The sequence below is a fragment of the Dromaius novaehollandiae genome, chromosome 13, assembly GCF_036370855.1.
Source record: "Dromaius novaehollandiae isolate bDroNov1 chromosome 13, bDroNov1.hap1, whole genome shotgun sequence".
NCBI lineage: Eukaryota > Metazoa > Chordata > Aves > Casuariiformes > Dromaiidae > Dromaius > Dromaius novaehollandiae.
This window is the reverse complement of record NC_088110.1, coordinates 3,983,304-4,009,344: the sequence shown is the minus strand read 5'-3', so window position 1 is coordinate 4,009,344 and position 26,041 is coordinate 3,983,304. Positions and strand designations below refer to the sequence as shown.

Here is a 26,041-nt window from a genome sequence, read left to right as displayed (position 1 = left end):
TTGCAGTTTGCTTGGCGGGTCATAAGGTTTGCGCTAATGCAAGTGGAGTCAGGGACACGACAAGCAGAGGACAAACGGAGAGACAGGCCCGGGAGCTGCTGGTGGTAGTCTTGAGATATAGATTAAAACAGCAACAGCAGCAACAACAAACAGACCTCAAACATTCGTGGCACTTTTTGATGTATTTTCCATGAAACGTAAAACTAAAGCAACAAGCAGTGTGTACAGTAACAATATGCAGTAAGGAAAACACAGTAAAAAGGGGGGTATAATTTCATTTGTGTGCCCTGCATCCGCATTGCTCCAAGTGCTAGACAGCAGGTTTGCCCTTATTTCTGCTGTCTGTACGACCAGATATGAACGATGTCAAACTGCAAGTAAAACTGAGTGTGCTGGAATAATAAGGCAAAAATTAAAAGGACATTCAGTATGGCTAAACCCACAATCCACATTCGTGCATGAGATTCTAAAAATAATTCAGAAGACCACCATTAAAAAAAATACTCAATTTTTCCCCCTGTTTTTCTGCACAAACAGGCCTGCTGAGTTTGGCGCTTCTGGCCACAGCACTCTGCAGGTTTTTCCTCAAAAGCCTTCCTCTCTCACCACCATTTTGTTACCAGGTTTCAATTAATTGCACGATGCCTCTGGCCAAGGTTAAAGAGCTAATAATAATAACGCTGCGGCAGGCAGCGGCGGAGAGGGAGCTATCAGCGAGCCAGCACAACGCTGCACGTATAGCGGCCGTCAGGTCTGGACTGAGACCCGCCGCTTCGCCCCGTCACCCAACGGAGCTACCTGCTGCGGCACGAAGTTTGCCGCGATCGTCTCCGAGAACATCAACGGGTTTCGTTCGCCCTGGGCGGGTTTTCTTTCTTTTCCTCCGTGTGCCGCAGGGCACGGAGTACCACAGCTCTCCCTCACCTACCCGCCGCAGCGTGCTTAGGTTCACGATTGACAGCTGGATAGGGTGAAGACAGGAGTATTTTGAGATCCTCTGTGTTGGGGCTCCGTCGGAGAGAGCTGGGACCCCCAAACCCGCCTGGTGCATGGGACAGCGTCCTTTCAGGGAAGAGAAATACGGGAAGGAGGAAGGAGTGGGCATGATTCACCCTGGACTTCAGAACAGCTTTTGATGCCTCAGCACATGAAAGCCTTAGCTACAAGGGTAGTTAAATACGACTGGAAAAGAGAGATTCTTGGAAAGATAAAAAAGATCAAAACAGCAGCGGGGATATCAAAGGTTGCAGGGAGCGCACGTCCTTCTGCGCGCCGGGAGCGGGCTGGCGAAACGTTGCCAGGATGAGTCCCGTGAGCAGCCGGGCCATTCGCCTCCCTTTCGCGGTCCGTGGGCTCAGCAGCGCCGGAGCTGGCAGCACGAGTCGGTAACTGCAGGGAAATCTCAGCAGGGCTCTGGGCCCTTCAGCACGAGGCCTGGGTGTTTTAGAGACCTGTGCTCTCGGCGCTTGTGTGCCGTGCGAGAAAGCTCCACCTCTGCTTTTCGCTTTAGCTCTTTTCCCCCTTTCCCGAGGATTGTCCATTGCTGTTCCCGCTGCCTTTAACAGAGGACTCAGGGGTAACACCCAAATGTCACAGTTCAGCTGGTCTAGGGAGAGGAAGGGGTGAGTTTTGAGAAAAATACCTTCATTTGCCATACATCTAATTTTTTGAGAAAAAGAAAATTCCGTGCTTTTTCCCCCACAGCAGGCAGAGCCTTTTCCACAAACCTCTTCAGGCTGCCAAAAGCCTGATACAACCCCCAGGACTTCTTAACAGCCACAGCTCTTAAAATAAACTTATGCTGTCTCTTCAAAAATGCCTCTCCCTGAGGTCTGGAAGAGGTCCAAAAGGCTCCCTTTGGCCTCTCCCATCTCTGTCCTTCACAGCTTCAGGACCAAACGTTAAAAGAAGAGGGGAGGAAACATTCCAGGTTGCTCTACAGAGCCAGCAAATGCCCTTTTGCCAGGGCAGGCAGGTCTGGGGGCTCAGGTCGCTGTAACAGGACCGGCTTTGGATATAAACTCATATTCTCTCTTGTAATCCCGGTCCCTCGCAGTGTCGGGGGCGGTACGAAACGCCAAACAAGAAGCAGGCCCTCCTCCAAAGGGCTTGCGACCTAGTAATATCCAGTCCCCCTCCCTGGGGAGCTGGGAAGCTTCATTAGCTGAGAATTTTAAGGATCTTTGAAATCAGTAGCTGAAAGATGCTCCAGAAATACAGACCGGGTTTATTTTTAGCATGGAAGTACAGTAAAACGTTCCCCTTATTTTCTTTACAGAGCTTTCACCAGTCTGGAAAGGCCAGCAGGGCCATCTAAGCTGCTCTCTCTATAGCAAAACTGCAGCGCGAGGAAAGGGGAAAAGAGAAAAGGGGAAACTGAAAAGAAGAAAACTCAGGGCAAGGTGGACAGAGTGGGTTTTTTTCCCCCCCTTTTTATTAAGAAAGATTATATTAATGCTGAAAAGTCCTGCCAGGGTACCATAAATCAGAAGGCCACGAGGAACCCGGCTTTACCAGGGGATTTTCTGCAGGGTGAGCAGCGGCGGGAGGAGGAGCGGACCCTCCAGCACAGCCCTGCAGAGCATCAGCCCCAGCATCGACGGCACGGAGGCGGGAGCCGGCGGGACTGCCAGCAGTGAGGGCTCCCCCGGGGAGCCTGAGGCACCCTCGGTCTCCAGCCCTGGCCCACACGAGGCTGTTTGCTTCTCTGGCACTGAGGTACCACAGCTCTGTTGTCTCCAAGATGCTCTAGAAATGAATAATTCTCCCAATAATCCACTTCTGCCCATCATTTCCATTGTATTCTCTTTGCAGGGTGCAATTTGGCTCTGGTTTATCTCCTGTCATATTCAAAGAGGGCTGAAAAAGAAGCAACACAAAGAAGAAAGATAAAATTGGCTACATAGATCACAAATGAGATCTGTTTGGGCTTGAGAAAGGTCCTATGCCTGTTAATTATGGGAGTGAATGACTGCTTGGGCCTATCTGAGAGGGGCTAAAACTGTTTTCTGCAAACCTGAGGTTAACCAAAGCTTAGGTGCTAAACGATGAGATGAACTGAGTTCTGAGTAAAATGCCTACAAACCGGACAGGGCGGGCTTCATCCAGAACCATTCATTCAGCACTTCCCAAGTCATTTGTGTTTATCTCTCCTTTTACGTAAGGCAAAAGTCTTTGAAGAACATGTTCTTCAAAATACCCATTCTTACATAATCGCAGTCTAAAAATAGGGAGCTATCAAAGTGAGGCACTTTGGTCAGAGCATCTAAGCATGCTTTTCCCATGAGATGTTGCCACAAACTTAGCTTGTCCTCTAGGGACTAGTTTTAAAAGGTAGCAGTGGATTTTGAGCGTGCAGTCTATGCACAGGGAAAAACCCAGAGGGAGCAGGAGGCGGCACGTCCCCCGCAGCACAGCGTGGTGACCGATTTCTCCGTCCCCTCCGAAAGAGCTGTTGGGAAGGAGGAAAGTGAAGGCTTCTTTTCCTCTGCGCCCTTCCCAGCTCCAGAGCAGTCTGAGGGCAACAGGAGAGTCTGGCCTCTCCCACGGGCACCTGCTGCAGCGGGGCATGGAGAGGGCCAGGCCAAAAACCCAGCGAAGCGCCAACCGCGAGCTCACCCGATTCCCCCCACCGTCCTTCAGGCTCCCACCAGCCCGTGCTGCAGGGCTCGTCCTCTGCCCTTCCCAGCGAGGGGCACGAGCGGAGCGGGAGCGGAGCGGGGAGGAAGGAAACCCGGCTGAACAATGAGCTGCAGGAAGCAGCGGCCGATGCCTCGGCCCGCGGACGAGGGCGACTCAGCAGCGCAATCAGCAAACATCGACTCAAGTCAAAGCTCCTGTGAGCCGTCGCCAGCCTCCCGCAAGCTGCCGCCCGCGGCTCCCCCACACCGTCTGCGGTGCCTGCCTGCTGCAGGCCAGGGCAGAGCCGCGGCGCCTGCGACACGGGCTGCGGCCACGGGGCACACTCGGCCACGACGCGCAAGCTCTGTCTTCCTCACGCAAGACGTCCCCCACATCCAGCACGTGAGCAAATGCACGCAGATCCCAGCTGCAAGCACGTCAGAGCCCAGGGGACACACGTACGTGTCCACCGTATGTCACAGGCGCGACACCAGTCCTGCCTCTGTCCCCGTCGCCAGCACAGGAAAACCTCACTCCCAGGCACCAGGCCCGGACCAGGTGACCTCCAGAGCTCCTCCCGGCCTGGGCTGCGCTCTGCTCCCACGGCCAGGTTGCAGCACCAGCCCAGCGTGCCTCTCTGCACGCCAACACGTGCCCTGAGGCGGGGGCGACGCACGGCCTGCTGCCAGATGCAGCCCCTCGCCTGCCACTTCCCACCTGCTCAACCAGACCTAAAGGTCTACCCAGCACGACCCACTAAATCACCGACACTTCTTCCCTCACCTCTTGTGCTGCCTCCACGCTCACTTTTAAGGGATCTGCTGGTCCTGGGATCATCGGTGGCCTCATGGAACAAACGGATGATCGTTCTGATTTTTACTGACTGCCTAATATGTCGTCCCACCACAAGCAGGTAACCGGCTGTGCCTGCGGGCCGCATCGAGCCGTGTGCTGCCCCCACCCGAGACGAGTCCTGGGTTCCTCCGTGGATGGAGTCACAGCGTCCTGCGCGGGCAGCACAGGGCAGTGGAGCAGCTCAGCAGGGACGGGATGGCAGGGTCTGGAGCGTGGGGCTGGGGAGAAGACGTGGAGGAGGAGGCTGGCTCACGTTGCTCAGCCGCTGCTGCTTCAGCTGAAGGTCTGTGCTGTGCCCTGCTGCTGCAGCGCATGAGTACGCACCCTCCAACAGCTTGGCGGGGAGGAAAAAGAGCCAAGCTCGCATGCTGCCAGCCAGCACCCTCTCCCTCCTCTCCAAGGCAGCAGCTTACAAAAGCCATTTGCTGTATTAATGCGCAGTCCCTCCCCACACGCCTTCCCCACTCCCCCAGCCCAAAAGGGCCCGCTGATTTTAGGAGCGCGGCAGTACCTGGGGAAGCCCAGCCGCACGTCCCTGGCGGTTCCTGCCCACCGCGGAGGGAAGCCGGCTCCGGTGCTGCTCAAGCAGGCGACGTGGCAGCCCGCGACGTGATTTACAGCAGCTGTGTCCTGCTCAGCGGGAGCAGAGCCCATCCTGGCGCTGCGGATGTTCAAATGCCCGCAGCTGGGCCCCTGAATTGTTCAGCTCCAGAAGGCAGAAACGGCATTTTTCTATTCAGTGAATTTTCCCAGTGTATTTGTCTAACCGATTTCACTACTTTCCCAGCCTGATACGAGCATTTGCACTGAGGAAGGAAGTCTCATTCCCAGCGAGAATAATCAAGCCTCTCGCAGGCAAAAGAACGAAACAGCCATTCAGACATCGCCCAGTCCAGAGCATCGCAGTTATTGCACGTGCCCAGGGAGATGCCTCCCCTGCTTATTTCAGCCACGTACCCATCGCCCATTTTAAGGGCTTCGGTACAACATGTCCGACCACAGCGTAGATGTGACAGCATTGATTTTGCAGGGCATTACTGCAACAACAGCAAAGTCCAGTCATCCTCATGATTGCTGCTGTGCTGAAAGGCAATGTTGCAAGCTGCCCAGAATTTGTTTCACTCATTTTGAGACTATGGGGAAACACAGAGGGCAAAGCGGCATGTGAAAAGCAACTGTTCACCACCGGACAGAACCATTCAGCCATGTCACTGTACAGAAACCGTAACTCTCCAAAGCGTAGCAGAGACCAGCCCAGGCCTGAGTTCAGCTCTTATAGCTTATTAACAGTGGGACAGAAGTGTAGGAATTTGCACTTCAGTCATTCATGCCAAAATTCGTCACATGCCTAAGACTACATTTCTGTTCTGGGCAGGAAAATGTCGCAGGCTAATGCCTTCTCCATGGAGAATTTCTTTGCCACCTTCAGATATGAAATGTGTTCCCAGCTAGTCCCCAGTGTTGACAGATATATGGCTCAAATACAACACTGATTAAAACAGAGCAGATAGCAGTGGGTGCCCAGGTCCTAAGCAGCTACTTCTTTACAGTGGGATCTAAAAGAGTCCAAGGCAGAGCAGAAGATGACAGCTCTGCAGAGAAGTGGATTCAACAGACCTGCCAGCAAAACACAGCTGCAGCTTAGAGGCTGCAACTAGGGCAGTAAATACATAGAGTGAAAGCACCTTGAACATTGATCAAAAGTACAGGGAAGCATCAGGGAGACAGGGAAATAACAGCTACTTTAATTCAGGATCCTACCTGCCAGTGCAATACATATTAATAGAATAAGCTGGAGAAAGGGAAAAGCAATAGCAAAAACCTTGCTTCCTTGGAAAAGCAGTAGCAAACCCCCTGAGACTGATTTCCCACCAAACGAAATGTGATGAAGCAAAGCAATTAAGGGTTGAGAAACTGAACCTAATTTAAAGGGGGTTGTAGGCAAGACAAGTTGGTTTCCAAAGAACTGATAATCCAAGCTGCTGAGTTCACTTCACACCCATAGATGAGGGTCCAAATTACAGTGCTCAGCGCTTCACCAGACTGTGCCATTTGAACACCCACTGCCAAGAGGGGCTCTCCTGCCCCTGAAATACCAATGAAACCTGTTTCTAACCTCAGGTCTCTGTTGGCCAGTAAAACCTGGACCTTTCCACAGAAGTGACTTCCACTCCATACCGGTGAGCCACGTTCAGTTGTTGCGCACCGCTGTCCATGTCCCATCGCACAGCCACCAACTCCAGGACCACAAGCTGCATCTTACGTTGGCCTGAGAAGAAATACAACAGCTGTATGAGCCATGGGAAACTATCCCCCTTTCCCACTAGTTCCTCTGGCAGGATGGGTTCAATTTGGTTTCCTGTTCTATTGCCACTACCAGCCCCAGTCCGTTCTGCTAAAAACCGTATAATGACAGGCTTGCTTGCCTGCAAACTTACTTTTTTCCCTACACAGCCTAGTTCTTTACACTGTCCTAGCTCAGGAGAAGATCCTCCTTCTGAGTGTCTGGTATTAGGGCTTTTTATTCTTCTTGCTCTCAGCCCACCAGTACTTATCAATGTTCCTTCTTGATCCAGATACAACTACACGCACATACTCCCAAGAAAATAATTGCCCCATTATATAAGCCTAAGGCCTGCAGTTCTTCCATTTTTGTCAGCTGTTTTTTGTCAAATTTGTGCTAGGGGACAAAGCAGAATTTGGTCTGAAGGCAGGTGTTCAAACCGGCCTCAGATGCCCTTGTCAGAGAGCACTTGCAGCTCTATTAGCTGCAGGTTACATCTGGAGAAGAGCCATGCTGTTGGAGTCAGCGGGGGTCTTGCACATAAAAGAGCTTTTTTTGTCCCCAAAAGCCCATAATCAATAATAATAACAACTTCATCACTTCTTCTTCCTCTCCCTCTCTCTGCATGGTCCTCCAGCTCTCTGCTCTTTACAAATCCTTACTCTTTTCTCTTCCCCCTCCCCCTTTTCTGCCTTCACCAGCTATGTTCTCTCCCTTTTCTGTGTTTTCCTTCCTCCATTCCTTCTCATTCTCAGTTACTCCATTCCCACCTCTCCTGTGCACAAACCATATCCCAGAGGCATTCTCCATCCTCCTCTTCTCTCTTTCCCAGGTTTCTTCATCTCTAACAAACATCTCTCCTCTCTCCCCCAGGCTCTCGCTAACTCCCTCATCACCGCTTCTCCAATCCGTCGGTCTGTTTTGCTCAGGAAGAAAAGCTCGCTGTCGCCCATGAAAATCTGCCCGTGCTGATTGCAAAGGAGCCTCTGTGAGCAGTGAAGCTGGAAGATTTCTGCTTATTCCGATGGTTGGTGGTGCACCCGATGCAGGACTCCCTATTACTCCCACTGGCATCAGTAAAGTTGTAAGTAATAAGTTCAGTGCGATGCTTCAGGCCAACTTTTTATTCCAAGAGAAAGCAGCTATTGCTTGTCACCTTCAGATTCCCAAGCGTTGGTAGATCACCAGTGAACAAATTTCTGTGGTGTCTTCCATCGCCAGGATGGAAACCCTCCTCTTCGTATCTTTGGTGCTTCTGCAGCGAGGCAGAAAACGGAGCCACGTTGCCACTTCACCGACCGCCCCATCCATCCGCTGCATTGTCAGAGGAAAGCTGAGGAGGCTCCGCTGTGCCACGCACTGTAAAAAGAGCTAATCAAAGCAGCTTTTTAATTGCTGGAGTAACGATTTAGATGTACCAAAATTCAGGCTAAATTTGCATGACTAATTAAATAATTAAACACAGCTTGACAACTAAGGAACACAATAGCACATCCAAAAATCAAAAACACCTCCTGCACCTTGCCAGCAACAAATAGGAAGAGATTCGCCACCCTGGGCACCCTGTCAGCGAGAGCTGTTGATGATTTGTGTCTTTTTGATTAGAGACCAAGTGTAAGTAACAGCACCGCAGCTCTTTCGGGAAGCGTTTGAGCTCTGCCCGGGGAGTTGCCGGATTCGAGCTCCAGCGAGCAGCCGCGTCGGAAGGGCAGGACCGCGTCTGGCCTCTCAAGGCGCGCAGCCCCAGCCCCGCAGCGCGAGCGTGGCACAGGAAAGACCAGACTCGTGTCACCTCTCTCACGTGCCTCTAAAATACGAGCTCAGTCCTCAGCAGCGAGCCATTCCGCTCCCTCCATGCCCGTGCGCAGGGCCCAGAGGGTTAAACAGCACTGTTAGCAGCAAGGAGAAGGCCATCTCTCCCCCCTCCTCCACCACGGCTTTTTCAAGCGAGCTTATAAAATCCACTTAAAATATTAATACTGCGCTGCTCAGAACTGTACAGGCTAAAGGGCAATTTGAAAAGATTAATTCTCTCTTACGATGCGAGCCTTGATTTCATAACCTTAGAAAGCAGATTCCCTGAAACTCTCCTGGGCCGCGGTGCAGCACCTCGCCAGGAAGCCCGGTTTGATGCCCCGGCTTGGATCTGACATACCTTAATTTTCAAAGAAGAGCAGTGGTAACATGGGTTTGGGGACGGAGGGAAAGGAGAATCCAGCCCTAACTGAATGGACTGGGAAGCTGCCAATATTTCACATTCCTTGTGACACGGTTTGCTACTGGCTCCATTGCCTGATGTGATTAGTCTGAGAGAAAATTGTCCAGTGCCTTCCCAGCCCACCGCTGACAAGGTGGCTCTTAATTTGAACTGCATTCAGCCAGCATCCTTGCAGCCATTAAGAGGGCCTGCAAGCTGCTGAATACTTACACTGGAAGAGGTATCAATTCATTACTTATTTCATCTCTGTTCGATGCTGGTACACTGTTCAGTCCTTTCCAGTCCCTGCACTGTGCCTGGCCCCTTCCTGCATGCCGGCGAGGCTTCAGTGCAGAGAGCTCCCTACGCTCAAGGGGAAGATGCTCTGGGCTCTAGAGGCACGTTATGCTGCTGCAAAGATGAATTTAAGCAAGCTGCTTTTTCAGCGGCATTATCTGGAGGAGCACCGAGGCACATTCAGTCCAGATCTTATCGATGCACACACACGCTGGGGAAAATTTTCTTCCCAGAGGACGAGACAAGTTCTAACAGGCATTTTTGTTCCAGAATAGATCTGCCAAATTATTGCACCTTGCAGCATAGCTTCCTTCCCCACCAGAAGAGTGAAGTACTTCCTCCCCATCCCCATCTTCTCACAGATCCTGCACTGGGTTAATAGAAACTTATTTCTGAGTCAACTTGGTTAAACGAGTGCAAAACCTCTATATGCACAACCTTGCATACGCTTCCATCATGCTTATATAAAGTGATTAGTGATAAACCGACAAAAATCTGGCGTGTGGATGAAGCGAAATAGCTGGATGAGGCCATCGCAACAGCTCCACCACAGCAGCTCTGTTGCACACAGCAGCTCCCCACCACCGAAAGCCAAGGAACGGAGCAGGAGGAGGACACTGATTTCTCCCTGCCCCAGCGTCTGGAAACAAAACCTCCCTCCTGGGCTTGCTGCTGAACACCAGGTCCTGGGGCTGAGCGGGCCTAAGCCCACCAGGCTGCTCCACAAGGGATGGAAAACTGCACGGCCTCTGTTATCCGTGGCCTGAACAGATCCCCAAGTGGCGGCATGGCTATAAATAGTGATGGTGCCATTAAGATGTTAATGGACACATACTTGACTCAGCCCTTGGCTATCTATGCAAATAATTTCTGTGGAGTGGCAGTATAAGGATATAGACAAGACACTGTATTCCTCTAATTTATCCAAGCAATTGAGAAGCATCTGAGCCATTTTTAAAAACTGCTTAAGCACTTGGGAGCTTAAATTCTGTTTGTCCCTAAAAAGTCTTTTTTCTGGCTGTATTTACAAAGCCAGGTAAGAGGCTATCTAGAAAAAGAGATCCATTTACGCTGCATACTGGAAGTGTGCTGGGGACCCAAAGCACGTCCTGGGCACGCAGAGCACACTGCAGTGCTGCACTCGGCATTTGTCAGAGCTTCCTAGGTCACCAAGCCCAGATGTCCAAAACTGCACACAAGCTCCCCGAATCAGGCCCAAAGAAGCTAATTTTCTACATCTGCACTGCACTGGCAGAGCAAAAGCTCTTGTTTGCTGAACACTTGTGAAAAACACTGCTCACTTTTTATATCTCCAAGCAAATTTATAAATCTAGGCCCAGAAGACCGCTTTGGAAATCGGGACCATTTGAACCAGGCAGTAATCTGCTCGCCGGTTCCCCGACCCACGCGCAAGGTAACACCCATCTGCCGGAGCCCGCTTTGAGGGCTGGCTCCCAGCTTTATTCCCTCCACACCTCAGTTCGTTGATTTGTAAAGTTGGTAAATAAAGACCCACCTACAGACTTGCAGAGCTGCTGTGTAGCTTAACCGTTTCTCAGGTCAGCGACGCTGGAGCCAGGATGGGCTAAGGGGGCAAGACAGCGCTCTAGATGAGTTACAGCTGAAAAGGCGGTGACTGCCGTGTCCATAATTAGCATCTGGTGCCTTCAGAGCCTCTAAGGCAGATCCAAGGAGGGACATGAATGCTCTGTGTGGAGCCAGCACCTCCAGGAGCTTTGTGGCTAGTCACCAAGGCTCCCCACAGCCACTTGGAGCGGTGAAAAGCGTGCGTTTAGAGCAGGGTGGATACCTCTGGCAACAGGAGCTGATCCTCTCCCTTGCCAAATGGGAGCCCAGAGACTTCACTTACACCTTTTGGACAAACCCATTTTGGAAAAGAGAGAAGAAAACCACCCCACAGTGAGACCTCCTGATCCTCGCTGTCTCAGAAATCTCTAGCCTTGAAAGACGCAGCACACCTGACCAAGCAATGGACTCGAGGATGCGTTTATGCTCCTGCCGCTTTGCGGATGGCAGGTCTGGGGTTTTCACCTGCGCTTTCAAACAATCTGAATCCCCTTCTGACCTCTACTATATATTATTAAACTGACTCCACTCTGACTTCAAAAAACCAAAGACTTCTCGTCCCTCGTCACCCAGAATCTACCCTGGATGGATCAGGGAAGGGCAGGAAAAATGCAGGGGTGACAACCTTATGGGGGCTTTACTGCACTGAAAGACAGTGGGCCAAATTTCCCTGTTGCCTTCATAAAGCGAGGAGATGAATAGCAACATTCCCGTCTTGACCCTTTCGTATTTTAACCAGCACGTAACATCCCAGTGAACCTTAGAAAACGCGCCACGGAGTCAACTTCACTAGCGAGAATTTTTTTCCACCCTTCATGTCCGTGGTTCCCTGACAACCAGGTCAGCTTTTCAGATCCAGCTGTAAAGTCATATTTCCTCTAAAGCCAGCCCTTTAGCCCCGGCTACCTCTCTTTTCCGTGCAGACGGCGCCGCGCACGAGGCGGGAGGTTTGCAGAGAAACCAGGAGTTCCACAGCGTAATCCCGAACAGATGGCAGCTCTAGCCGTGCTGCCTCAGAAGGGCACTTTTAAAAGTAAATAGCAACAAATGTTTTGGTGTGTAATGCGTTGAAATCTTGATCTCACACAGAGCTTATTTTCTTTTTCTTTTTTTTTTTTTCTCCCAGCAGTGGCAAATGGCTGAGGACAAGTGTTGCTGAAAAGAAAGAAGAAGAAAAAAATTGAATCAATTAAATGCTTTAGAAACAATTGTGTTTCAAAATCAAGAAGAAGAATTCATGAAAATCAATCCTAATTCAAGAGGGCTGTACTGATTTGTTCATCTTTCCCTTTCCCTGCCTAAGCAACCAAAGCATAAAAATGATAGCTCCGTCTCAGGCAAGGAAGCAGCAATTGAAACTTCAAAAAACGCTCTACATCGGCTGATGAAGCTTGATGCAGTCTCCATGGCCTGAAAGCCAAATATGCTGCAAAAGAAGCAACGTACAAGGTGGCTGAGTGGGAGTTTCAGCTAGCTGCACCCCTTCGGGTTCCCCTCTCAGCAAAGCCGAGCAAACCTCCTGCCCCCAGGAAGAAGCAGAGCTGTTTGCATCGGCACAGGCGCTGGCCGGACGGGAGCTGCCTCCGTTGCTCTCTGCCCGTAGGAAACAGCAGCTCCCCACCTGCACGGTGCCTGCCCAGTGCCGTCACTACAGGGACCTCAGCGGGGCAAATTTCCTGGCAAGGGCACCAACGGTTTGTAAAGCAAATCTTACTGAGCCTCCCGGAAATGTCACATCCACCAGAACATGATCTCCAGTGTGCCATGAAGTCAGCAGTTCCTGATACCATCACACCAAGTTGTCCCAGAGGACAGACTTCTCGGGAAAAGCAAGGTGCTGCTTCGAGTGACAGAGCGGATTCAATAAGCGGCACCCGCCACCCCGAGTGCCTAGTCCCGTCCCCAAGGAGAAGCGTCTCCCAGGAGTGCCACTTTTCAGGATGTGACCCCGCCAGGGCGTGACAATATTGCCTGGATGAACAACACTTGAAGGTTCCCTCTGGGATTTCCCATTCGGACATGGGACGGGGGCTGTGGCCCCTCCGCCAGGATTTGCCACGCTTCAGGCTGCCCTGGAGTCAGGCGAATGTGATTCCCGCAGCACCGAGCCTTGTGCAAACAACCCGTGTCTCACCCCGCTCGGCCGACTTCCCGGCAGCGCAGAAAGCGCGCGCGAGCGCAGCACCAGCACCCACGGGCTGCCGTCACCCTGCCTCGGCGTCTCGGACAACGGGCGCTGAGTCTCACCTTGGAGCAGGCACACGCGAGCTGAAGTGCAGGTTTAAAGGTGTTCAGAAGATAAAAGCTTGCTGGGCAGCAAGGACACGCTCCCGTAGCAGGGTTTCCGTCTGACAGGCGGCTGCAGCACCCTGTGTCGCTGCGTCGCAGCAGATGAAACAGTAACTCCCAGCAGAGATTTTTATCTGTGGGTCGCAGACTGTCTCAGCTTGGCCCAGAGAAGGGTACGACCAGCTGGGCAGATTTCACACTCAAGCCTGAGACTTTTGCCCTCGTGCTCTCTAAAGGGGAGCAGGAATTTGAACCTGGAAGCGGACCTGGAAATGGCAGTGTGGGGTGAAACGAGGAAGGGCAGTTAGGAGAGAGGAAACAACCAAAGAAAAAACACAGCGGGAGGAAAAGAGGAACTGTGAAACATGATCTGGAGGGGATTTAAGACATCTAAGATTTGCACAGGTTAAGATTGTCTTCAAATCAGTTTATTGCAAGCTCTATAAAGCAATGAATTTTGCTAGACTTCATTTGCCCAATACAATCACGGATGTTATTAGGAGACACTCCATCCTGCCTGCATATCTAATGGCACTAAAAGGATTTTTTGAGGGAGCCAATAGGGACCTACACGTCCTACATTTAAGAATTCAGTGACCTGCTCTGCTCTTTCGTGTAATGCACTTGTACTACCACATCTTTAGCAAATTCTTCTTCTAGGACCTGCCAGGTATTTCTCTGTAGCATTGAAAGACAATTCCAGAAGTTTATTTCTAGGGAATGGAGCAGCCCCTTTCGAGGTGGCACCCAGGATTTGGGGTTCTTGTCACGACCCTCCTGGCAGTAACTTACAGAGTAAGGCCCTGGCCAGAGCTGTGCTCCCCGTTCCACCTCCTCCCATGGAGAAGGGGCAGTGACGGCACCATCCCAGCGTGGGGACTCCCCCAGAAGCCAACGCAACAAACAGAGGAAAGAAAAGCCAGGAGCAGAAAGATGGCATTACTGGGAACCATTTCAAGCCAGGTTGGATAGACCTCCAAATGAATCCACAGTGGTCCTGTTTGCTAATTTAACCTTCTGCATGCTCTCTTAGGCTCTCTTTCTTGTCTTTTATTTCATAGGAAGGCACACTACAATTTCTCTGTGGCTCAGTAGATGCCGGGAGCCAAGAATAAGACTGAAGTTCATACAAGGACGGAGAGAGCCTAGGCACAGACTTATGCTCTGCGAGCCTCTCCCTGGACCAGCCCAGCTACACAAGCATGTGTTTGTGTCACTGCCGGTGCTGACGTCACCCAGCAACCAGCGAGGACGCTCATTCACCAAAGAAGGTGCAAGAAGGTGACTGATTGTCACAGGGCAGGTTTAATGGTGGAATTAATGGGTGCATCTTCTCTCCTGTGAGCTGCAGGCACAGCCTAGCCATGGCATACTGCAAACTGGTCACCAAAGCCAGCTGGGTCTCCTGAGCACACACGAATGGTCCTGCCTGCTGCACTGAGCCTGTCTCTGAAGTCAGAAGATGAGCAGAACAACCATTAGCAAGAAGAATAAATGGCTGCTAAGACCCTTAGTCTCTGCCTTAGAGAAAACATATTTTAATTTTCCCTTGGCATCAGCCTACTGAAGGCAGTGGACTTACATCCAGCCTGAGTCTTCTCTCAGTACTTTCATCCAACAATTTCCAACTTTGTACACAAAGGTTAAATCCTACCACATTTATCTTCAATACAAAGAAACCTCTAATTGCCCTAACATGTACCTCACATCAAGCAAAGCAAAGGATACAAAACAATGAAAACACAATTCTTGTGCATCTGCTGAGGGATCATCGACCTTTTTCCAAAGGCTGTCCATTCAAAAATCAAGAAGCCATTAATACCTTACATTTATACAAACTATAAGACTATATGTCTCATGTCATCCACTGCTGAAAAATGGAATAAAGCAGATGCTTAATAACTCAGTGTAGTTTTCTCCAGCAGTTTAGGAGATGAAGAAAAGAATATGAGATTCCAAGAAAATTTCAGGGAGTGAGAGAGAAAGGGGTGAACTACCCCTTGCAGGCTGCCAGAGATCCCACCTAGTCATCAAAAGATCCTGGACCCAAGACCTCTGTTGGGGGATCAGGGAATTCATGTAGTGCATTTGAAAGACTTCAGCCACAGAATAAGCTTTTTCAGCCAAACTTGGGATCTGCTGGTCCAGGCAGCAGTCAAATATATCCTGAATAAGCTGGACTGCTTCAGCAGCCTGTGGCCTTTGTGCTGTAATTATGCATTTTCCCACCTCTTGAGTCACTAATGCAGAACCCTCTTGAGCTGGCCAGAGACTAAGTATCTGCCACCACTGAAATCAAGGGGCGTTTCACTGCTGACTTTGGCAAAGAGGCTGCCGACTGTACTCAGCCAGTGAAATGTACTCCTCTCGGTAGGTTTTACAGCTTTTCCTAGACATAGTCAGAGTTTGCATGCAAGAATGGCTATGCCAGACTGGTCTGCCTAGCCCGGTCTCCTTGGACCTCATGGTGGCCCACAGAGGCTGCGGGCAGGAGTGTGTATGAGCAAGGCATGCGTACAGCAACCCTCTCCCCTCGCACTCACAACTCCCGACAGCCTGTGACCTGGGGATATCTTGGGCCAGAGGCAAGATCTTTGTGTATTTAATAACTCCTGATGGATGTATTTTCCATGAATTTTTCGAACTGCTTTGTGAGCCTCGATCGATTTTAGCATCCAGCCAATATTTTGATGTAAACTGTTTGCATTGATACTCCAAAAACAGTGCTTGCTTGCTTTTATTCATGATTGAGATGGTTTCCCCCAGTATGACTTTTTCAGAGTAACACTGCCTGTTTGGCATGTGTATAATTTGTTCTCCATTCCCTTCCAGTCAAAGCAAGTCCTTGGTTTAGGGCATTGTGAGGGATGCTTATGAATGCTAACTTTAGCCAAGGACAGGCAGTTTCTATAGGTCCTCTTCGCAATCAAAGGTGAGAGATGATTCCCATTATTCATCCTCTGCTGGAGGAGCACCTCTCTTTTTCTTCACTGATTATAGCCTCGGTCAGCTAAAGCTAGTCTTTGTGAATCACATCAGTAGTTACAATCAGGAAGCATTGCACGACACTGACATACAACTTGGAAAAGCAGATGCTTATATATATTTCTAATAGAAGAACAATGTGATGATTCCACACAAAATACACAGAAAGGTTTTTGTCGGGAAAAATGGTAGGAATTGAATTTAACTGATGATATATTTGTACTTGGAGTGAGTTTCTGTGAGCTGTAAAGTAAGTATACATTCATATTTTTAGGGACTAAATTAGCATTCCTCAGTAAGATCACTCATCAGGACTACTTGTGTGAATGAGAGCTGCGAGGTTTCTGGATAGCATTTATATAAAAACAGGAATGTTCCTGAAGTGCTGTAAATGGAGCTGCTTAAATTGTATGCCCAGATCTTGCATCTGATGACAGTAGCTGAATGAAATGACACGTCTGTGCAATCAGTTGCATGTTTGAACTTGAATGTTTAATGCAGAATGTTAAACTTGGTTTCATCAAACCCAAGCAAAGACTGATTTTCCTACACATAGGACTCATGACTATGGCTCTAACAGGCCTTCCTGTTCATGGATGGATCACGGCCTTCCTGGATCATGGCAGATTTTTTTCCATTCCTAGTAAATCATCATCCTTGATATCAAGGAAATAGGAATGGTGTAAGACCGATATGGCCCTTGTCCACCTTATGCTCCAAGCCAAGGCTAGCTACACTGTCTCATTCCTGGCACTCTCTCACCGTGGCCTTAAGAACCACGTTGTATAGCTTCAGCGTCACTGCTTTTCAAGGTTACCAGTCCACTTGCTGAATCATTCGTGTTATTATACATTTGTTACTGCAGAAAGTCGATGGAAATAAGCTTCTTCCCACTTGTAGTTCTGTCCCATTTAGGTTCTCACATCACCACTGCAGCATGAACACTTTGGTCATAAAGGACGTTTAGTTCTTATCCTCTCCAGGGTACCATACAAGCAGGAACTGGATTGGATGAAGGAGCAGAAAATAGTGAGGCTTTATGTAAACCTGTCCCCAACAATGCAAATAAACCCGTGATCAGCAGTAAAACAGTCAACTATTCATTCAGCTTCGGATTTTTTTAGGCCTCCAAGCTTTTCTCTTTATCTGCCATGTGTCCCTAAACTACTAGAAAAAGGAAAACATTGACTCAGAAAAGTTTTCTTGGGGTTGGGAGTTAATAGTCACTGCAGAAAAAGGAGAGAAGTTCACACCTCATTAAGGGTTACTGACAAGTTCTTTCTCACTTTGAGACTGTGTAACTGGAGACTCTCTGTAGACTTGGATAACTCAGGTCACACCTAAAGTTTCTTTTCACAGCAACAAGTAGCAGAAACCTTGAATTTTATATGAAAAGCTTAATTCTGCAGAAACTGATTTCATTCCTTGGGAAATCAGTGGCGTGAGCCACAGCACTGAGCAATGGCTTCATTCCGCTGGAGTCTCGAGGGCCTGGTGGACAAACCTTTCCTCCTCTCCAAGGGCTCCCCCAGCCCACATACATGCAACCCTCATCACCTTCCCCAACAGATCTTCTATCCAGCATTCGTTACTTTCCTCTGAACATATCCTGGTTGCTCTCTGCTCTCCTCCCTCAGCACGAAGACTCTGTGTATCAGCGTTCCCAAGAGGAGGATGACTGGTGGTAGCAACAGCTATGCAGAGTTTCATGGCATTTCTTCCACTCAACTTCAGGGTGTTACAGGAAATGTGGACTAGGATTGATTTGTATTTTCTTGAGGCGGGGGGTAGATGTAAAGGGAGAGTAGTTATCATTGTCTATTCTAAACCTGATCAGGCTGTGGATGTGTGGATCTATGGATCTGTCTACCTCCTTGACTCCAGCTATTTCACAGGTCATATTCCTATCCAAATGTCATTTGTCTTTCTTGTATTAATATCACTTTCTTTTTCTCAGTCCAACTTTCCATATTTTACATCCATCTCATCCCCTCTCTTCCCTTAATATTGGTCTGTACTTTCTGTGTCACTAGCCACATCCTGGGTGCCTCCTCATTGAGTTTGCCTAAGTAGAACATATTTGTGTAGTATGGAGTAAGAATGAAGTAAGGATATCTGCAATTTGACCCAGTATCTGTGCATTTCATTAATCCTTCCTCCATCAACCACTTAACCTTTATGGGCATTCTTACTGCCTCTCATTGTATTGATTTCAGTCCATTTCTCCAATTTAGTGAGATCATGCAGTATTTTAAACCTATCTTCCACCGTATAACTAGGTTTAGCTGGGGAGTAATTGACATCAATTTAAAGATTGAAAAATTTGGCTGCATATCCGGGGAAAACTTCCTAATGGTGAGATCTGCTAGAATGTATTGCTGTCTCTCCATGAGATTGGTGGCAGTTCCATTAACGTGCATTAAAACCATACTGGAGAGGTGTAAGATCATAGACTGCAGAGAACAATCCTAAAGTAGGAAGGGTTTTCCCAGCCAGTTTTGCTACCTCCTGGCAAGCTGGGAGGCATGCGCTGGCTACATCCCGAGAACACGCGCTGCCTTCACGGCCCGGATCTGCGGCAGGCGTTTGCAACTGCTCCCTGAGGCCATGTCCAGACTGTGGGACCCAGAGGGGCTTCCTCAGTCCTGGGTCCCGATGTGCTCCTTGGCTTCTCCTGCATCACACTGTCTGCTATGTTTCCGTAAGAAAGAAAACAAACTGTCTAGGTTAGAAGGAAGTCAGAGCACTCTACAAACCCCTGAGCTGGTAGTGGGGAGCCTGGGACCATGAGGTTTGCTGGAGAGCACATCTCTCCCACCATTTGGACACAGACAGGAGAACCTTGAGACATACCTGATCATCCATCCATAGGAACATGACACCCTGGAGATCACAATACGGCAATATACCTCGTAACATCACTTTGGCACAACACGTTTCAAATGCATCCATCAATTCTCTTGCCATTATCCCATCCTTCGCTTCTTAAAGAAATGACTATCTAATTCATTTTTTTCTAGCAGAATGGTTGAAAGCAGATTGTGAAGAGAAGCCTGTTCTTGATAAGGCACAGATCAAAGATACAGGAGAATGAGGGTTTTGGTTTAAAGTACGCTGTTCACTCTAATGTTTATAAAGATAATAGTCCAAGTAGAAACAAGCACTGTCCTTCATGCACTTTGAGAGAAATAGTTTAACTGTAGGACTGGCCAGAAAAAAGTCATCCCCCCACACCTGTCATGAAAAATATCTTGCATATTTAAGAAAAGAAAACAATTTTCTCTGAAGTTGTTCCTGAGACCAACTACTTTTTACTAAAAAAGAACTCCTGTCAGTCCCTGAAAGGTGGAAACATTATTTTCAATCACAAAACCAACATATTAATCTCAAAAGCCAAGTAGACTGCTACATATTTTCATTGCTTGGTAGGAGAGGCAGGCTTTTTTTTCAGGTTCTTGAAATCCATCTGCCATGAAAACACAATTTGTAAAAAAAATGAAATTTTCTTCTAAGAAAAATTCAAAGGAACTTTCCCATCAGCCTCACTCAATTACCAGTGACATAAAACCTGTAAAACTTGGCTCAGAAATGGCTCAACTTCACAGCTGCTCCCCTGCATCTGAGAGCAGAGACACCAAGCAGAAGACTTGCCTTTTTGGGCTGTCCCTTAAGAAGAGACTGGCAGACACTTATGTAGTGATGGGGACCACACATGGGAGAAAAGGCCTAGTGCGGACCCCACACTGGTCAGGCAGAAGTGAAATCATTTTCTCCATGGCAGGAGGCACAGGCTACAATTTGTCACATAATGAGTAGCCAGAGGCTGATATGAAAGACAAATTCTCCTAGTGAAATCCTTGGAGAATATCCCAATGTGACTCCCAGGCTGGGAAATTGCTGGAGAAGATGGCAAGCAAAATGTAGCCATCTCATGAGGATGCTGCCTCTGGATTTTCGTTTGTGCTTTTCTTTTGCTGCACTTTTCATAACGCCCTCCAGCTAGTACCACTGAAATGAAACTTATTGATTGAAATTCTGATCCCACTGATTAGACACAAAGGATTTACATGGCTATGAGAGAACAGGAATTGCAGTCAGTCACGTCTCCACTTATTCCAACCACAGACGTGTGATAGACTTGCTTTTCCATGTACGTATCACCCCATTCCTATGAGCTTCCAGATGTAAATTACCCCAAATTCAGATTTACAGTACCTATTAGCTCACAAATGTGCAGTAAATGTTACTGCTCCCTGAATACATTATTTAGGAGTTACTTTTTGCTTTCTTTTGCCTACTTCTACCTTCCATCTCTTTTTTACCCCATTAACCACATGCCATAATTTTTTCCCTTCCTTTCAGCGGTGTGGAGGGAAAATGGAAAAAAAAAAAAAGAAAAGGAAAGAGATTCTGGAAGGAAAGTGTGATGGGAAACAGTGCTGGGAGATGACATTTGCCTGGAAGGGAAGTGCCAGGAAAGCTGTGCTTAACATACTGGAAGTGCTATTAGAAATGGTATTTCTAGCCTAAAGGAAGGGTTGCAGACACAGCAGCCGCAGAACTCAAGACAGCGGGATGTAAGAAGAGCTGAGAAGAGGCAGTGAGCAGAGGCCACAAGTGGAAAATCTGCACTGCATGAGCGTATCGTCTCTAGCACCTAAAATAAGAAACGGCAACCCACTGCCTCCCCTGAGCCGCTGCGAGACAGCGCGGGGTAACCCGGACCCGGGACTCCTTCACTGACCAGAGCAATGCTCCTGCTAAGCCTCCTGCATCCTTTCTTCGTGTGTGGGGGAAAAAGAAGTGGATTTCAAGGGGCAAAATCATCTGCAGTTGCATTCACATGCTATCTCATACCAACCAACCCCTCCTTCGCAGATTTCTTATTACGTATATTTACGTCTATTCGTATCGGGCAATAGTCCTTTATTTTGTTCATCTGTACGTTTGATGCCTTTTAGCTTGCCCTCAACATGTCATTCTTTTCCAATTTTTTTTATAGTCAGACTGTCACACATCAATCAACGTTACGGATTGAAGCTGAATGTATCACGACTCGTCGAGGGCACTGGAGAAGCATTTTAAAGCAACCCTTACTGATTTTCACCACTGACATTTTCTGTTCCCTGCATTACGAAACGGTAAAACCAGCCAGGAAAACTGCAGGATCTTCACCTGCTAGAATTCCTGCATAACTGCGGGATGCAGCGGGACGGCTACGAAACCACGGCAGGTTACGTGGTGAGGGGCACCTTTGACGGTTACGTGGTGAGGGGGCACCTTTGACGGTTACGTGGTGAGGGGGCACCTTTGACGGCACTGCAGCGCGGAAAGAAACGAAACGAAACCACCTGTTGCCCAGGCGGGCGGCAACGCATCCAAAATGGCGGCGGCGCTGGTGGCTCCCACCGAGCACGCGACGACCCGCTCCACGAGGGCCGGCCGAAACGCTTTGACGGGTCGGGCCGCTTCGGAGGGGCTCCCCGCAGAGCCGCGCCGCCGGGCAGGGCCAGCGGGGGCCGGAGGGGCCGCAAGGGCCCCCCAACCGCGCCGCGTGGCCTGAGGCCGGGGCGGTGCGTGGGGAGGGGGCCCGGGCAGGGCCCAGCAGCGCTGCGGCCCCGGGAGGGCGGCGAGGAGCCCGGGCTGCCGCCTCTCGCCAGCCCCGGGGAAGGCGGCGGGACGGAGCCGCCCCGCGCCCGACCCCGCCGCGCGCCTCCCCTCAGCGCGGCCCCGCGGCGGCCAGGCCGCGCCGCCTCGGGAGGGGCCGGGGCGGCGGCGCCGGGCGAGGCGGGGGCCGCCGCGAGCATGCGCGAGCCGCGCGCGTCACGGGCGAGGCCGGCGGGAGCGCGGAGCCCCGGCGCGCCGCCCCCCCCCCACCCCCCGCCGCTCCCGCCGCCTCCATTAGGCTCCGCCGAGCGCCGCGCGCGCGCCCCGCCGCCGCCGCCCGCGAGGGACCCGCCGCCCGCGCCAGAGGGGAGCAGCCCGCCGGCAGGGGAGGACGCGGAGCCCGCGAGCGCGGCAGAGGGAAGGGCCCACCCCCCGCCACCAGCCTCTTCCTCCGCCTCCGCCTCCGCCTCTCCGCCGGGAAGCGCTCGCGCGGCGCCCGCAGCCCCGCTCCGCCGCTGCCCAGTCGGATGCGCTGATCGGCAGGGAGCGGGCGGCAGGGCCGGAGGAGCCGAGGACGCGCCGCGCCGCCCAGCGAGCCGCTAATCCCTTTCGGTAATCCCCCTTTTCCCCCCTCCTCGCCGGGGCTCTTTCGGCCGCTGGATTCGGGCTGCCCCTGCCCCCTCTCCTCCCGCGGAGGAGCCAGCCGAGGCGGCGGCGGCGGCGGGGGCTCCCCCCCTTTTTTTTTTTGCCCCCTTTTTTTTCATTATTCCGTCGGGGCCGCCATGGGATGTACCCTGAGCGCCGAGGAGCGGGCCGCCCTGGAGCGCAGCAAGGCCATCGAGAAGAACCTCAAGGAGGACGGCATCAGCGCCGCCAAAGACGTGAAGCTGCTGCTGCTAGGTGAGAGCCGGCGCCGCCCGGCCGCCCCGCCGCGGCCCCCCGCCCGCCCGCGCTGCCCCGCTCACCGCCCTCTCCTCTCTCCGCAGGGGCCGGCGAGTCGGGGAAAAGCACCATCGTGAAGCAGATGAAGTAGGTGCCGCCGCGCGCGGGGGGGGGGGGGGGGGGTGTCGCGGCCGCCGCGGCCGTAACGGTGCCGGTCGCGCGGCGGGCGGGGCGGGGCGGGGCGGGGCGGCGGCCGAGGTGAGCGCTGCCGCGGCCGCCATGTTACCTGAGGGGCCGCGGCGCCCCGCGCCCGCCCCCGCCCCGCCGCCCGCTGCTGTTCGCGGCCGCCGTGGTGCTGAAGCGGCGGCGCCCGCCAACGCGCCGCCGCGGCCCGGCCGCCGTCCGCGCCCCGGCGCCTGGGCTCCCCCGGGCCCGCGGAGGAGGCGGCCCCGCCGCTCGGCAGCGCTGCCCTCGCCTCCCGCCTCCCGCCGCCCGGGCCGCGGCTCTGCGGCGGGGCCCCCGCGCCCCCCCGGCGGCCCGGCACCGCCCCGCGGGAAGGCAGGTGCGGGCAGAGCTGCGGGGACCCCGCCGCGGCGGCGGGCCGCGCCGCCCGGCCCCTCTGCCTTTCTTCCCCCTGCTTTTAATTAAAGCACCGTGAAACCGGGCATGACGAGCCGCTTCGAGGCGGCGCCATCGCCGAGCAGCCCCGTGCCGCGGTTCGGGGCCTCGCTTCCGACGTGGGAAGGGCGCGGGGCGGCCGCCGTTCGCCGCCGCCGCTGCCTGCGGAGGGCTCCGCGGCGGGGAGGGGCCGGCGCCCGGCGTTGCCTAGCGAGCGGGGGGCGCCGGCGGGGGCGGGGGCGGGGGCGGGGGCGGCGGGGGGGCCGCGCGCGGCGCCCGCAATCCGGCGCGCAGAGGCGGAGGGGCGGCGGCCGGCGCGGCGCGGCGCGGCGCGGCTGCGGCGTTCAGGCGGTTCGCGTGGTGGACAGCGCCCAGCGGGGACCGACCCCGCCGGCGCCGCTGCCGCCTCGGCGCCGCTCGGCTCCTCCCGGCGGGGGACGAACGCCGCGCTCGGCTGCCTCCGGCGAGCGCTCGGGAGCGGTCGGGGAGAAGCCGAGCGGGCTCGGAAAGAGCCGAAGGGGCTCGGAGCCGCTCGGCCCCCCGCGGCCCGGGGAGCTGCCGCCGGGTGCCCCGCGCCTCGCCGCCCGTCGCCGTGTCGGTCCCCGCGGGGCGCCCGGGGAGCGCGGGGCTGGGCTGCGCTGGGGCGGGTGCGGGAGGCGGCTGGGGGACGCTGCCGCAGAGGAGCCCCCGTGAGTTATTGACTCTCCTGGAGCCGCTTCTGCAGAAGCGCGCTGGAATGGCGGCCGGCGCGGTGGGCGAGGGGAGAGGCTTGGGGGCCGCGACAGCGCGTGCCCCGGCCCACGGGCGAGGGGGCAGGCTGTGGCCACGGTGGCACGCGCGGTCAGCGTGCCGAGCCGCTTGGTTTTCAGAGCAAACTGTCTCAAGATAATAACCAGCCCCTTGGGCTAAATCACTGTGTCAAGGACCGAATAATACCCCAGTGCTGTACGTACACGTACACGTCTCTTCCGCGAGGCGTGCGCGGCCCGCTCGCCATGCTGGGCCTGACTTGGGAAGGCCGAGGAGGCTGCTGTGGTGGAAGGGCTCCCGGCGTCGGGAACGGGGAGGCGTCCGTCAGCGTGGGAACCCCGGGGCACCGCGCGCAGGCCGGGGGGGGGACGCCGTGTTGCTAGGAGCGCGGCGGCAGGCAGCCGGAGAGCAGGGCGCAGGGGAGGAGGACGGCGTGCCGGGAACGGCTCGGCAAAATTAACATTTCTGGAAATTAATTTAAATATAATGCAGGCATTAGCATTTCACCTGGTCAGGCTCCATTAGACAGGCTTGCTGGGAACCTAATGAATTCTTAATAAAGATTAAATCGCATGTTCATTAGATTTTGATGACAGAGACTGCTATTTTATTTTTCTTAATACTGTGGTATTAGCGTGCTTCTGGATAATAAGTCTTATCTTCATGAATGGCTGTAGCGGTGTCACACATGGATATTGCCTTGAAAAGCAGCACAGGAATCTGTAGGCAGATAATAAAATACTAAGACAAAGGAATACAGAACAGATGTTGTTAATGGAGGACTAAGAGGTTGCACAGTGTCCAGGTAAATCTTGACATATTGGGCAGAAGAAGGGACAGGTAAAAATTACAATAATTTGAGAGCGTGGCCAGGATGGGGATTAGGGTTTATGAAATTAATTAAGGATGTTTTTCTGAAATATTTGGAGATATCTTTTAGCTGGCGAGCGGGGAGTTCTCCAGCACAGACCGGTGCTGGGGAATGGCAGATATGTGGAACGGGAGGGTAGCGCACACCTCCAACCGTGGCAACACGGGCCTAGGAATAATCCTGCCCTTAGCATTCAAGGGCACTTGGTCGCCGGGTCCCTCAATGCTTGCGCTTTGATCCACGCCCATCTTGGCTGGTTACGTTTGCTCGTTAGTCTTTCACCAGAAAGAACGCAAAGTCCTGCACATTGCTTTCACCCATGCCTCAAAGTGCAGGCTTAGGGCCGTGCCAGTTTGGGGAACAATCCTGAAAGGTGCTGTTGTGCCACGCAGGCTCGTGCGGCTGCAGAGCTCACCACAAGGTTCAGAATCGGGCTGTGTGTTCACTCGGCTTAAACAACAAAACAGCCTTAACCAAGCAAAACTGGGGCCTCCTATGAAGATCCAAGCCACAGAGAGGAGAGTTAGTGTACCAGAGAAATGTGTCTTCCACTCCCATCACCCACCTCTGTAAATTCTCTTTAATGTAGGTCTGCAATGAACATTATCATTTTTTATATCTTATGTCTTGAAATAAATGTGGAGGATGTGAGAAAAGTTGCAATATGCAATCCTATTTTCTGGATTGTAGCATGGAGTCAAGACTGCTGTGGTTATTCTGGGATGTTTTTATGGGGATGTATAACTAGCAAATATGTTTGTTCATCAGTAGGCCCCAGCCTAGGAAGACGCCAAGCATATCTCAGTCTATTACTACTCAGCAGAATACTTAAATGCGTGCAACGGTCCAGCAGTGAGCAGGGATGGACTCCTGAGACGGGGACGCCGCCACTGCCATGCGCGTGAGGCTTCTAGGGAGGGCAGCGTTTGAGCGATAGTGCACAGCAGCTGAGCTGGCTGGCACAGCTCCAAAAACGAGGTTCTGCCACCTACTCCGCAGCAGCCTTTCGGGATGGTGAGCCAGAGCAATGTTCTGCCTTCCCACATGAGGCATCAGTAGTGATGGCTGGGGCATTCAGGAGGAGACGGGGCTTCACCTGCCTAGAGGAAGAGCCTTGGCTTTTTGGGGGGGAAGGAGGGGCTTTTGCCTCTGCAGAAGCAGTGGCTTCTGGCCCCTGCTGAGCTGGGAGCTCTGTGGA

At 52.2% G+C, this 26,041-nt stretch overlaps 1 protein-coding gene and 1 long non-coding RNA gene across 5 annotated transcripts in view; one reads left to right on the top strand and one right to left on the bottom strand.

The window, feature by feature from the left end:
- Positions 1 to 1,030: 1,030 nt before the first annotated feature.
- Positions 1,031 to 21,587, bottom strand: LOC112990433 (uncharacterized). 3 transcript variants are annotated; one of them, XR_010391360.1, is made up of 4 exons: positions 13,089 to 21,587; positions 7,548 to 11,996; positions 6,593 to 6,745; positions 1,031 to 2,859 (listed from the first exon to the last, which is right to left on the bottom strand). It is a non-coding gene; the product is annotated as an uncharacterized LOC112990433 (long non-coding RNA). The 3 variants fall into 3 exon arrangements; XR_010391361.1 differs by having other exon boundaries at positions 7,548 to 8,131; positions 10,771 to 21,578; XR_010391359.1 differs by having other exon boundaries at positions 7,548 to 21,576.
- A 493-nt stretch (positions 21,588 to 22,080) lies between these two features.
- Positions 22,081 to 26,041, top strand: part of GNAO1 (G protein subunit alpha o1) — a 163,562-nt gene continuing 159,601 nt past the window's right edge. The window contains exons 1-2 of one of the 2 annotated variants that reach the window (XM_064519460.1): positions 22,081 to 22,622; positions 22,709 to 22,751. In XM_064519460.1, coding sequence (XP_064375530.1) covers positions 22,505 to 22,622; positions 22,709 to 22,751 — 161 coding nt within the window. In that variant the 5' untranslated portion in view covers positions 22,081 to 22,504. The remainder of the gene's footprint in view (positions 22,623 to 22,708; positions 22,752 to 26,041) is intronic. The other variant, XM_064519459.1, reaches the window with a different exon arrangement.